This window comes from Raphanus sativus, chromosome 5 (assembly GCF_000801105.2).
Source record: "Raphanus sativus cultivar WK10039 chromosome 5, ASM80110v3, whole genome shotgun sequence".
NCBI lineage: Eukaryota > Viridiplantae > Streptophyta > Magnoliopsida > Brassicales > Brassicaceae > Raphanus > Raphanus sativus.
In genome coordinates, this window is record NC_079515.1 from 5283302 (window position 1) to 5297986 (window position 14685).

Genomic DNA, 14685 nt, shown 5'->3' on the forward strand with positions numbered 1-14685 from the left:
ATCTTGTATTAAAAAAAAAAAAAGAGAAACGAAGTTGGGTAATGTTACATATGCACCCATCAAACCTAGAGAGCGATGGAGGAATCAAAGAAATATAATTGCAATACTTGTTTTAAATCTACTTCCTTGTTCATAATAACTAAGACTGGAACTACCTTTAAAATAATAAAAAGAGATTCAGCAGCATGTAAACAGTAAGAAACAAAAAAAGTCACCATCTAATCATATCTTAATATATAAAACAGACTTTTCTGGCTGCTCAAGCTATCCACGTCATCCTGGGAGCATGGGGCGAATGGAGACACGTGTCAGCACGCTGGATCGGCTGTGTATGTCACGCTTTTTTTTTTGTTTCGCGCGTCGCTTTGGCGTTTGTTTACTTTTCCTCGGTTTGGGTTTTGTTAACAACCCATTTATAATCTCAGCCCATTTACAAACCACTTACCTTCTAATGCCTTCGTCTTCTCCGTTCCCCTTTTTCTCTCCGCCGATGTGTGGTAACGTCTGTGACCGTTTCTAATTCTAATTGATAATCGATCCACCATGTAAAGCCATTAATATCCTATTCAGTTCCGAAACCACAACCTCACGACCTCCTCTGGAGAGAGGGGGTTTTCTAGCCGCGTGTCCACTTTTCTTCAGCGATATAAATGTTCTGACTTTTCTGGACACATCAATATATTGGGCTTCGTTTTTCTTCTTCTTGGTAAAAATCGAATACCTTACTATCTCCCTTCCGCTTCCTCGCCGAAATAACGCTCCTGACGTTATGTCAATCACTGAAGAAAACCCATTAATCCCACGATTTCCTCTTCATTGAAACTTTTTGGATTCTCTCAGTTTCAAACTCTATATATATTTTTGTTCTCTAGCTTCTCCTCTTTACCAGAATTATCAGAGTCGAAGAATCTTGGCAAGCTTCTACACTCCAAGGTATAACATGTTTCCTTTTGATTTCTCTCCGCTAATTTGATTTTGAAGTCATAATTTCTTGTCATGTACAATGTTGTATTTGCATCTACGAGATTTCCTTACGAATGGTCGCAAAGTTGATTCCGTACATTAAGTCTTTGATTTGTCTAGCAACAATAATTCTATTTTGTTTTGTTTGTATCTTCCAGAGAAAAAGCAGAGAATTTTTCAAAGAAAGGTTCACAAGTCAAAGGCTTAAAGGAGGTATGAAACTGAAGCTAAACTCATAGCATTTATTCTGTTTCTCTGGGTCATTGATTTATTTAGTTGATAGGATGGAATTGCTTCTGATTCCTTGAGTGATGAGACACCCACGTCCGGTTTTTAAAAACTATGTCGGTTCCAAAGGTTCATTCTGCAGATCAAAAGATCATCATGTATTCACTCCATCTCTCTTTTTTCTCTCTGGTCTCATGGATATTATGATTCTATTTTGATTTAACTCCAAGCTATTCTTACCTGAATAATTATTTTACAGGAAGCAAAATATGCTGGTGTACAGGACAATAAATCTTCTTATAATGAGGGTGAGCCTCTACACATACGTAACATTACCAACAAGAGGAAATGTTGAGTTTGGAGCTTCAGGGACATGGCCTTTCCTCACCCACTTCCTCCTTTTTCAGTATATGTTAGTAAACAAGTTTCATGGTCTGTAGTTAAGGCCTTTAATTCAATCATAATATTTGTCTTTAATTCTCATTACTGTTTTGCATCACTATACTTACAGATCCGCATACAGCCGTTTCTGCTATTTAACAATCCGGTCATATAAGTAGTTTGCAAAAGGACACGAATCCTCTATCATCTACATCATTTCTTGTGACTCTCTTCATTTACTTTGTGTCGAGTTCTCAGAGCCACAGGTACTGTTGTTATTGCTTTTACTCTAAAGAATCTTGGTAACCATCAATCACATGATCTCTCTTCTTCCTTTCAGGTTAAATGCTACATGACTCAGCTATTAAAGGGCTTGATCATTATCCCACTAATTATGTACTTAATGGCTATTAAAAAAATCCCTATAATCTTCTCATAAACGGACAAGATTGCGGATTTAGAATCTCCTCATAACATCATCATTTTACTACTCAAGTTGTAACTCTGTGGCATCGACCTCCTGAGCTCTTATTTTGAGCTTCTCATTACAGTGTTGGGATTGACTTCGAGAGCACAAGCAGCATAATAGGTGTAATATACACACTTTCCAGTATAAACAAGGTAAACTGTTACGTTCCAATCGTTTTTTCTTAGACTGTTACATTCCAATTGATTTTTCTTACGAGAAAAGTAAAATCTCGGGCTCTCTGTATATTCTAATGTTAGACATGCCAGCAAAGACATTCAGTTCCAGATTCTATTATTTTGCTTCCGAACAGTGTGTTTAATATTCTCAAGAGCAAGGTACATACTTGGATTAGGATTTTGACAACTTCCTCTGTAAAATGTTGGTTTGTTACTCTAATGGTTTCAGGTTATTTAATCTATTCCACCGTGAAACAATATTTAACGTTAAATGACTGGCTTCTGATCCATTTTTTCTTCCAGATATACCCAGTTCTGAAAACTTCAAAAATTAAACTACAGACGAAAAGCAAGCTGCACAACCAATTCTAGCAGATTCTTCTCTCGGAAGTCATCTTCAGGTACATCTATATCTTAGGCTTCTTAGTTTCTTGAGGGTTTTGGCAGAGATCCGAAATCAATATGAGTATATGACAAATATTGCAGAGAACGTGTTGAGGTTCATAAAAAAGTCTTACCATGCAAATGTGACTTTTGCCTCACCAGATCATTCTCTTAGACAAATGCAAATAGTTATGGACATTACAACCGACAATGGAACTAGGGTTCTCATATATATTTATATGTATGTGTGTGTGTGTGCTCAGCTTTTTGATATGGACATGGCTAGGTTAACCAACATTCAAGCTTCTGAAGCTGCGCAAATTTCAGTAGACTCATCTTTCATCCAATTAGTATTAAATAGTAATTTCCTTTCTATGTTTAGTTTTCTAAGACACTTTGTGTTTGATTGCATGGTGCTGGTGTCAGTACTCGGGTGGATAGTGAACTGCCCCAGTTTGTGCTGACATTTTTGGGAAGACCTTCACTTTTCGGCTCAAGCTAGGAGTGTTAACTTCACTTCCAAGCATCAAACCCTCACCATCTCCCGTTTTTTACCGAGTGTCAGCGTGCACCACTCCCAGACTTTCTTGGCGATGTGAGTCCCTAAAACTGGGATTAGATATGATGTTTAGAAAGTAATTTATTCATCTTAATTGATACGTTGTGAACAGGGAGCTGAACATGGTTCTGATGATCGGATTCCTGTCCAAAATCCAATAGTATCTAAGGTCTCTGCTGGTACCTGTAGCACTGTTGTTGAGAAGACTGATGGCGTGGCAGCAGCACTTGGTGAAAATACAAATGTCAACCATCAAACTTTCTCATCTGCTGCTGTACCAGAAGGAGGGCGTTCAGCATCAAACAATCAGATTGTTGAACCCAAAGATGGAAAGAAGAAGGCATGGTTGGATTAGATCACCTAGAAAACATAAATCACCATTACATGTTCCTATGTTTTTATGTCGTACTTTTCGTTTGGTTATGCACTATAATTTAGAACTTTATCTATTTTTAATTAAACTCAACGCGGTAGGTGGTGTTTAACCTATCAATGAAAGATTTTTCAGTATACATGTCTTCCTTTTAGCTCAAATTTAGTATAACACAATATAGGCATTGAAGAAATCAAGTCCTCTGCATGTTAAATTATGTTAAAAAAATTATACAAATGTTTGATAATGAAACTGAAAATTTAATAATGTTTCTGAATTAATCTTCCGACGCTTTTTACTGAATTAATTTGTGAGGACCAAAGGCTAAAGCTTACGGGAGTCACTGATACTGATCTTTGGAAGCAGAGTGATGGAAAGTACAGACCTGTTTTCAAGACAAAGCAGACATGGGAAATCATACGAAAGGAAAATCCCCCGGTTCACTGGTGGAAGTGCATTTGGTTCAGACATCACATCCCGAAGTATATAATAAGACACTTTCTTCTCTTTTTAAGGTGTCCACATCAGATTTTAATAAATGTTCGTGGGACCCATCTTTATATTTTTGTTTTAAAATAGTATGTATTCATATGAATATCACTAAATATCACTTAGTACAGTGGTTTATGTATCATTAAAGAAGCTCACAACCCGGGTTCGAATAGAGAACATGTACGTTTTGCATTTTTTTATGATTAGATTTAATGAAAGGTAATTATGATTTTTACAAGTCATCTTCTTCTTTAGACTTTTAGACTTTCTGCAATATTGACTCCGACATTTCATAATTTGTCAAGAGTTATACATCAGTTTCTTCGTTTTTGCCATTTTCATGAAAACTTCATGAATTTTTAAATATATTACTCGATTATAGGATGAAATGAGTGAAAATTAAGTTTTTAAGAATTTCGGTTTTTGGACTGAGTCATTTTAAATCGTCATCGTTGGTGTCTGAATTACGCTTTTCCGGTGATTTTACGACACTCGGCAGTGAGTTTTTGAACGTGATTATGTAATGAATTAATGATTGTTGGGTCATTTTAAATTAATTTGCGGCCTATGGCACTCAGTTTCTACATAACCTTTAAAAGGTGAGGCTGATGCGTCAGACATACCCAAAAAGCTTCCTAATCGTCTATTCTTTTGCATTGTCTTTGAATATGACATAGGATTCTCCCACTTTGTCGCTCAACTCTCACATCCAATGATAAACCATTACACTCTAAACCGCTCTATTCAGTGTCACATATCATTGAAACTCCTTAAATTGATATAATTTCGTAGTCCTACTGAAAACTTGATTAGTATAACTTTTTATGTTCTTTGTTCTACTTTCTGAAGTTGTCCGCTGAGACCTGTACGCCATGGAAGGATTCACTAATTTCTCATACTTCAACTTTGAATTAGAACACACTGGTAGTTTCAAAGAGGAGGCGAACAAAATTGTTTACACAGCTGATAACTACAGGAAAAACCAATGAAAAAGAAACACAACTTTTTGGACGGAGCGAGATAGTTCACATAGATCTGAGAGGAGCTCACGGAAATTTATTTTTTATTTCTGTTAAAAAATCTCGCCTTGACTATTTTTTGGGTATGTATATATTATTGCGCTATGATAAAGGGTTTTACTATTGTGTGGGGTTTCTAAATTGGGATATATTATTATTTTCTTACATTTACACAGGTTGCGGATTTACTGGATAGCTAATGAGGATGTCAATTAGTCAGCGTATCAGATGTTGAATCTGAGTGGGTATATGGTCTATGTTTGACATATTCTTAAAAAAAATGTTGTTAGATGTCGAATTCATGAACACAAATCGAAAATTCTTTTAGAGATTCACGACTCCGCGCTTGCGCGGAACTATATCCCTAGTAAACCTAAAAGAACGTGAAGAAACGAAATTGCAAATAGATTCTGAAAAACCAATGTACATTGAATGGGCCAACTAGGCCCATTATAGGAGTTGATATTGTCGGCCATAGTTTGACTGATCCAATCCATGCCATTGATTTACATGCCCCCACTAACGCACACGCTGCCTTTAATGCCTTTTGGCGAGGCGAAAAAGCTCAGAGAATAAAAACACAGACAAAAGTCGCAAAGAAAAAAAAAAAGACACGAATCAGAGAAAATATCAAAATCAATCTCGATCTCCTACTTGCACACAAACAATGGTTTACGCATCCCGTATCATCATCAGCCATTCCAAGAAGGTTTATGCTCCTCTTCTATGATCTTATGGAAACTGTCTGAATTATCGATTTTCTGATTGAGTTTCTGGGTTTTGGATCCTAATCCAATTGATTCTTCTTTTCATTTCCTCATTGTTGGTTGATTAAAAATCATGGGTGGATTTGGATTGGTGGAATTTGTTTTAAAGTTACTAGCTTTTTTTTTTTGGGTTTTATGATCTGCAAATGTGTTAGCTAGAGAAAGTCTCTACCTTTTTGGTACAGCTAAGAGTAATTTTTGTCACATGTTCATATCTATCTGTTGTGTTTATTTGAGTGCAATTTTTGGTACAGCTAAGAGTAATTTTTGTCACATGTTCATATCTATCTGTTGTGTTTATTTGAGTGCAGCTGAAACATGTTTCCACTTTACTACTACGACGTGAGCATGCTGTGGCAGTCCGTGGTTTCTCCAACACCACCCACCCATCCTCTCTCTCTGGAAGAGAAGGTAAAAAAATGATCTTCATTGCACTTCCTTATACCCCCATTTGATGAATACTTGTGTAGTATGTTTAGGTGTATCATCCTTGTTGCTTGCTTTCAGTATTTGATTTTTTTTGTTTTTGTTTTCAGATATGCTCAAGGCTCGCATGAATTATTCCCAGGTAGAGAGACTTTCGAAATGTAGTGCCACCAATGTAAGCCTTCTTGCTCTTTCTGTTTCCTTTCTCATCTTATATGTCATTAAATTATCTCTAATAAGCATAATCCTCGCTGTATATATAGGTACCAATGCCTAGTGGTATTTCGGCAATGAGCACAAGACCAATGACAGGACCAACATTCTTTACAAGGTAATTGATCCTCTCTAACTCAATTTCCAAAAGGACCTGCCTGAATAGATACGTCTATTCCTAACTAACTATAAGCTTCTTTTGTTGTGTGTTCAGCTCCCAGATGCGATCAGTAAGAGGATTTTCATCCAGTTCAGGTACATAGTTCTTCATCCTGATTTTATTTTCTTACTCTTGTAACTTCCAGCTTGCTCTTAATATACCTCTTCAAGTTAATATGCGTTATTATTACATGGTTCGTTTTACAAAGAACTTCTAAAATATGTTTACAGATCTTCCACCTCATCAAGAGATCGGAATGCCTTCTCTTTCCCCAACAATGACTGAGGCACTGACCTCCGACTACATCCTTACTAAAATTAGTTATTTTTTTTTCTTTTATACTAAATCTATCTATCCAAACTTCAGGGTAACATTGCTAGATGGCTGAAGAAAGAAGGTGATAAAGTTGCTCCTGGTGAAGTCCTTTGTGAAGTTGAAACTGTAATGTTAATTTAAGACTGAACTCCTCTTCTTTGTCTTTTTTAATACCATGCAATTGCCAGGAATATAACACTAATCTCGAGCTATATATCTTTTAGGACAAAGCAACCGTCGAAATGGAATGCATGGAAGAGGGTTATCTTGCCAAGATAGTGAAGGAGGAAGGTGCAAAGGAAATTCAAGTTGGTGAGGTATATAAGAGTTTCTGGCTTTTTTGAATGATGCATTAGAATTGGCAAACATCTTCATCGTTATTTGTAGAATAATATAAAAACCGGTTCTGTGTATTTGTCCGACCAGGTGATTGCTATCACAGTTGAAGATGAAGAAGATATTCAAAAGTTCAAAGATTACACTCCCTCCTCTGGTGCTCCTCCTGCTGCTCCTGAAGAAAAACCAGCCCCATCCCCACCAAAGGAAGAGAAGGTCGAGAAGCCAGCCAGTGCTCCTGAAGCCAAGACTTCCAAGCCAAGCTCTGCTCCTTCAGAAGATCGTATTTTTGCTAGTCCTCTTGCCAAAAAGTTGGCTGAAGATAGTAATGTTAGTTTCCACCAAAAAAGAATTTACTAAAGCTCCTCCATTCTCTTAATTATCTCATATACCCTTCTCGTGTAAACATTAGGTACCTCTCTCAAGCATCAAAGGCACGGGTCCTGAAGGACGAATAGTGAAGGCTGATGTCGAAGAGTTCTTAGGTAACACAACAACTTGACTCTCTATTCGCTCCTTTAACATCTTCCTCCGAGTCTTTCGTGTTTCTGTTAACAGCATTTACACAAATCCTTGGTCCTAATACATTGTCTTATGGTACAAAGCTTCACGCGGTAAAGAAACTACTGCCAAACCTTCCAAGGCCACTGGTTCTAAGGCTCCAGCTTTGGACTATGTTGATATCCCTCACACTCAGATCCGAAAGGCAAAATACCTATATCTATATTACTTGTGTTGTACTCTAAGCCTAATTTTCCTCTGTTTCAAGGATTCTAAATCTGTTTATTTGTATGGTATCGACAGGTCACAGCCTCGCGTTTGGCATTCTCAAAGCAAACGATTCCTCACTACTACCTGACCGTGGATACATGTGTGGACAAACTGATGGGGTAAGTATTACAACATATCAGATGATATGTTTTGATTCGGTCAATAGATGCTTGACAGATCTTTTTTTAATTATATATATGCAGTCTTAGGAGCCAACTGAATGCATTCCAAGAGGCGTCTGGTGGTAAACGGATATCTGTTAACGACCTTGTTATTAAGGTACATTGTACTTACTGTTTCTCAAAGCAAGCTCCGTCTCTGTCCTCCATTGTGAAAATCTTTTTCTTTATTTTCAAAAAATTGCAGGCTGCTGCATTGGCTCTTAGGAAAGTTCCTCAGTGCAATAGTTCATGGACAGACGAATACATTCGCCAGTAAGTGTATTATTCACTGCTTCATAGGTTCATGGCAACTTTGCAAATTATGTCTAATTTGTTGGTTCTTATCTTTATGTAAACAGATTTAGCAATGTGAACATTAACGTGGCAGTACAAACAGAAAACGGGCTTTACGTTCCTGTTGTCAAGGTGCAGGAGGAGCTCTCAGATACACAGTTATCACACCTTTCTCTGTTAGAAACTTAAAAACTCATTAGATCAAATTGATTTGATACAGGACGCTGACAAGAAAGGGCTGTCTACAATTGGAGAAGAGGTTAGATTCTTGGCTCAGAAAGCTAAAGAAAACAGCTTGAAGCCTGAGGATTATGAGGTTAGATTTGGATTCGGTCTTGCTCACTAGTATTGCTTCTATGAAAGCAGATCAGCTTTAAGTTGTTTCTTCTTACAGGGAGGAACATTCACTGTCTCCAACTTGGGAGGACCTTTTGGCATCAAACAGTTCTGTGCAGTCATCAATCCACCTCAAGCCGCTATTCTAGCAATCGGATCAGGTAAAACCCACACACACACACATAAAAACACATACTCAATCCAATGACGTTTCTTCCTCTTATTTGATTGTATTGTTGTGTCTGAAATCTCAAAACAGCTGAAAAGAGAGTTGTTGCTAGTAGTGGACCTGACCAGTTCAACGTGGCTTCGTACATGTCTGTAACACTTAGCTGTGACCACCGCGTAATAGACGGTACGTGTCCATTGCCATTATCATTTGTATCATCACATGGAAAAGGTCTAATAGTAAGTTTTCGTCCTCCTTGTCTTGTGCAGGTGCGATTGGAGCTGAATGGTTGAAAGCATTCAAGGGCTACATCGAGACCCCAGAATCTATGTTGCTCTAAAAATCCACAGAGAGAGAGAGATACACGCATCAAAAGTTAAGCTCATATGAGTCCAAGACATTAAATTTTATCTGGTTCAACAGTTTCTACCAGATTTGATCACTTTAGCCCTGGCCCCTGGGCATGCTTTTCAAAGTTGCTTGTTTTTTCTTCTTTTGCCATTCATTAAACTTGAGTTGACAGGTTTTTGTCCCAAAATAAAAATCAGGAATCCAACAATCTCACTGTTGTTAACTGAGTGTTTGGTTTCATCATGGGTTGGCTTCAATATAAACCCCATCTATTATTTGTTAATCATAAATAGAGATGCGTTTTTGATCAAAAATATATATAGGGAAGAGTGTTTCTTCCTACGAATTGATATTTCAAGTTACAAAAGCTGAATCTCTTTGGCAATATAAAAAAGCTGATACTTGATATAAATTTATAGAAGACAAGAAGGCGGTGGACTTGCCGAACCCGACCAAAGTCATCATATGTAAGTTGTAACTAGACAAAAAAAACATAAATTAAAACCACTTCATCATCCCTTTTCTATGCAAGGATTTTTTTTTTTGTGTATTTGCATGGAAGGGTTTTATGATATTGTGACATCAATCCATATTTTACAATTTTTCCGTTTGCCGCTAACAGTATCATTTTGATCAATATGTACAGAATATGACTGAAACTTTTTATATATATATAATGTGTGAATGGAACTTGATATTTGGTTTGACCATTAAAACGAGTATTCAACCGTTCCATCACCCAGGTTGGTACTTGGTATATATGATCTTCATTATTTTACACAAAGTAAGAGTTGCGTGTTTGACAAAGTACAAACGATTTAACAAACAAAAAAAAGAGAAAGACAAAGTACAATCTGTGTTATCGTTACACTGTTTTAAAACTGACGTATGTTCTATTTTTTGTTTATTATTATAGGGTTTGCTATGAAATGTTTTACATTATCAAGTACCTCTGATCTCCAATGTACCATATCCAGTCTATAACCAAATCATTCTATCATCTTAACGAATCATTAATCACATGTAATAATTCGGAAGTTGAGAGCATGCGCAAAGGTACAAAATTTTAGAAGTTCTCAACAATTAAAATTAAAAAAATGTAAAAAGTAGATGAAAAAAAAAAAATTTCGTGTAGACACAAGCCCAATCGTTGTTCTCTCTCTCTTAAACTTTTCTCCAACTTCTCTTTAAAACTCAATCACCCTTGCCTCTCCGACGTCGGCTTCACCATCGGTGGAATGAGAGGACTTTGTTTCTTTTCTTATATTTCGGTGATGCTGATGGCGTTTTTGGTTGCATTAACCCGAGAACTCTCTCTCCTTTTTTGGCCATGCGCAGTGAGGAAACCGACGGAGCTGCAGTGGTCCGGAAGATGCCTCTGAAGCGGGATTCCAGATCTGGTGTCTCTTCCTTAGCATCTGCTAGAGGACGGCGGATGGAGAAGGTTTTTTCTCAGATCTGGTACCTTTGTGGAAGTGGTGGAAGTCGTGTCTTGCAGTTCCGGTGAGGTCAACGGAGGATATGCATGGCGAGTCAAGATTGGCTGGTGAAGGTCGTTTGCCCCGGCGAACTTCACGGTTCCAACGAAGTTCAAAGAGGTTTCTTTGGGTCGCTCCCCCAACGTCTTATTGTGGTTGCCGCCGGAGTAGTTACAACTGACCGGGAGAGCTCGAGATACACGTTGTTGAAGACGGTGAGCAAGCTCTAGAAAAAAAACGGCGGAGGCTAGGGGACGGCTGAAACGTTTTTAGATCTAGGGTTTTGTTTGGTTCCGGTTTACTTCGGTTTAAGCTGGTTCGTTTTTTGGGTTAAATTTTCATTGTAATCATTAACCATTTTCCGGTTTAAGCGGATAATTAATATAATATAATTAAAAAAAAAAACAAAAAAAAAACAAAAAAAAATAAGAAAGAGAGAAAGAGCAGCTCTTTAGAGTTTTTATCTACACTTGTCATTTTTTGAATGGTTAATTTTCTTTTAGCTGTCAAATGTTTTTCTAAGAGCTTCATTATGTGTTCTAACCGTTAATAATACTCTAAGGCCGTTGACAAAAAAACGTACACTAAGAAAGTCAAATTTGATGCTGTACAATTAGTATTCCAACCTACAAGTCTGTTTACAACAACCAAGAAACAAAGATGTCAAACCAGGTTCCCTTCCTAATATGTCATCATTGATAATTCGATCAAAAAAATGTCAACTAAAAATATATTTCTTTAATACCGTGATCAACAAACAAAAAGTTTCAAATAAAGACTATGGTTCATCAAACCAGAACTTTCTACCTCCCTTCCTAAAAGCACAAAATTTCATTTTTTTCTCCCTTTATAATCTCGACGAAAAAAGAAGTTACATATATAAAAAACTATACTAGAAAACAAAAACACTCTTGTCAGACATCTAGAGCTTTGAATCATGGAAGTTAACGGTGGAGAAGATCAATACGAAGAAGCATCAGAGTGGTTTGTAAAGTATTTAAATCGTCAAGGTGATTGGTTAGAAAAGACACGAGGAAATCTTATGGTTGCAGCGACAGTTATAGCTGGTATGAGTTTCCAAGTTATGGTTAATCCTCCTGGTGGTGTATGGCAGAGTGATATTTGTTCTTCCGGTGATCAAACCGGTACCGCACCGGTTTGTAAGGCAAAAGCGGGAACTTCGGTATTGGAGCACGACAGTTCGAAACGTGGGCTCTATCTTGGAATGGTTATTAGCAGTACAGTTTCGTTTTCTGCCTCCATGAGCCTCATTCTACTTGTCATCAGTGGATTACGGCTCAGGTATTAGTAGTTTTTTATTGGAACAAATTATATACGCCATGGAAAATTTATATAATATGATCACTACCAGTAAATATATTATGGTAATTTGTAGATTATTAAGTGGATTTTTTAATAAAAATGCCCTAGTGTTCTAAGTTACAAGAAGATGATAATCAAACGTGAATTTTTTATTATTTTAATTTACAAAGGATAATATTAGATTGTTGACTGTGATTTAAATATGATATATGATTGTATTAGTCCACTAGTTGGCTTAGATTAATTCAACAAAACAGTCTAATTCGTCACATCTTAAAATTATTGACTCATCACTATTTGATCGGACAAAAGGGTTACGAGTCTATGACAGATCAATTTCAAAGTTTATTTGGAAATTCCGAGAAACTGAGTGAAAAAGTTTGACTGCAAGATAACAATATAGTTAAGAATCTGATGATGTTTGTTATATAGGAACCGGATGATAATGGCGATCCTTGTGACATTTATGGTACTAGCGGTTCTCTGCATATCGGCGGCGTTTTTCTTCGCTGTCGCATTGGTTCAGTATGACGATGATAAAATCATATATATACTAATGGTTTATGTGGGATTTTGGGTCGTGTTTCCTGTTATAATACTTGTAAGCCAACTAGTTCGGTTTTTAGGTTGGCTTATTTGTTTCATATGTTGTTGTTGTTGTCCACGTCGACGGCGGTCCCCTCGAGGGCTGCTGCCAATGACTCCATCTCCCGCCCGTTAACGAAGAAGAGGAGCATGTGGCTCAAACCCACATATGAAATAGAAGTACGGTGTTACTAGTGCGACCACTACAATAAAAGTCTCCCATGCATGTCCATTATTATAAGGTTTATATAAGGCTGTCACTTGATTGTATGGGGTTTTGTCTTGTTAAATTAGTACTATATTCTTTGATTAATAATTTTCTGTGTGAATCATGAATAAAAGCGTCTTGTAATAAGTCTAGTTAACGAATATACCCCTGCAACGTAAAACGCGTTTTCTAAATGGATGTAATCGTCTAAACTCCACGAAAAAAATGAAAACAACAACTTTAACGACTTTCTTTAATTCTTTCACTAATAAAAAGGGTTTACAAAATAACGATTAATCTTTTGTTATGAGAGAGAGATTAATAATCCGGAACACATAAATATATGAGATTTTAATGTGAACATGTTGCCATGTCGTAAATCACTGATATTTATGTGATTGGATAGATCAACAGCATGCTACATATATATCCCACTTTACATTTAAGGGAAAATAAACAACTCGTAAAAGCCCTAGAGGCCTAGAGAGAAAGATGAGGTATAGTATTTTTACTATTTATATGTCAATATATCATGAAACTTAAGAAAAGAAATGGGTAAAAGTGAGTCAGAGGAGAGAAGGAGGTAGGTCTCTTGCCCTTTAATATCCCGTCTAAACCCACCCTCATCACCTATGTATATATAATATGCGACATCTTTTCTTTGGGCAACGTATATGCGACATCTATAACTCTCCATAAACCTAATAAACAAGGTTTTTGAACAACAAAAAAAAAACCTAATAAACAAGGTAAGAAGGAAAAAGAAGAAGAAAAGATGATGATGATGATGATGATGATGATGGATAACTAAAATGGAAACTTATGCTTTAAAATGGAAATATCCTCAAGTCCAAAGGTTTCCACCCTCTTCATGTACCTTATTCACATCATGATCGTCACTTTGACCAACCCCGACAGATGTAGCTACATTTTAGTGCTCTATAGTCTATATGTTTAGATACCATATTACATCTTTTTTTTTGTTCAACACCATATTACATCTCTCATAATAACAACACATAGTATGATGGTTAATTGCTTTAATTTGTTATCAGCCTAATGACACTATATATAAAAATTTGCAGAATCACAGAATATATCAACAAAACTAACTTCAAAAGGAATATTTTACTTCTTTATCTTTCAAAATTTGATATAGCTAAAAAAAAAAAAATTTGTTATAGCTATATTTCTTCCTTACAAGTTCAGGTTTGGACAGTCCGCCATGCCGCAGTTAACAATAACAAAAAAATTTATATATATTATATATCTATATGTTTTAATAATTGTTAGAACAGCATAAAGTTGTACTCCGCTCAATCCGGGGTTAACATTTGGAGCCTCAGTTTCGCAAATCTTTTTATATTCTATTTATAATTCCACTAATCAAAGCAAAATATTATTGATCCCAACTTTGTTTTTCTTGTCATCCATTCGAACTACTTTGAATCTTCCTATATGTTTTAAACTTTTAGAAAACTACAAATTTGAGAAACATGCATATATTTAAGTTTCTGCATGTGTGAACTATGTATGTGTATACAGTATACTTATTGTATGTATGTGTGTATGTGAGTATGCATAGAATGGTAGATTGTAGGTGTGTAAGACGAAAGATCTAGGGGGCTTCAGAAAAAGGAGAGAAAAGGACAGAGCATGTGAAAAGAGACAGAGAAACAAACAGAGTAGTGAACAGTATTACTCACTTCTTTTAAAAAAAATTTCTCTGCAACTTAATGACCCCAACC

At 36.4% G+C, this 14685-nt stretch overlaps 2 protein-coding genes across 2 annotated transcripts; both read left to right on the top strand.

The window, feature by feature from the left end:
* Positions 1-5578: 5578 nt before the first annotated feature.
* On the top strand, positions 5579-9551 carry LOC108805181 (dihydrolipoyllysine-residue acetyltransferase component 2 of pyruvate dehydrogenase complex, mitochondrial). Its single transcript, XM_018577152.2, has 19 exons — positions 5579-5753; positions 6123-6222; positions 6348-6412; positions 6501-6568; positions 6665-6705; positions 6841-6896; positions 6977-7051; positions 7150-7242; positions 7352-7591; positions 7674-7746; positions 7867-7967; positions 8066-8151; positions 8236-8311; positions 8399-8466; positions 8553-8619; positions 8708-8803; positions 8882-8984; positions 9083-9178; positions 9262-9551. The coding sequence occupies exons 1-19, from the start codon at positions 5712-5714 to the stop codon at positions 9330-9332; spliced, it is 1617 nt and encodes a 538-aa protein (XP_018432654.2). The 5' UTR covers positions 5579-5711; the 3' UTR covers positions 9333-9551.
* A 2047-nt stretch (positions 9552-11598) lies between these two features.
* LOC108860088 (uncharacterized) lies at positions 11599-13041 on the top strand. The gene is made up of 2 exons (XM_018634001.2): positions 11599-12123; positions 12577-13041. The coding sequence occupies exons 1-2, from the start codon at positions 11759-11761 to the stop codon at positions 12863-12865; spliced, it is 654 nt and encodes a 217-aa protein (XP_018489503.2). The 5' UTR covers positions 11599-11758; the 3' UTR covers positions 12866-13041.
* Positions 13042-14685: the final 1644 nt, after the last annotated feature.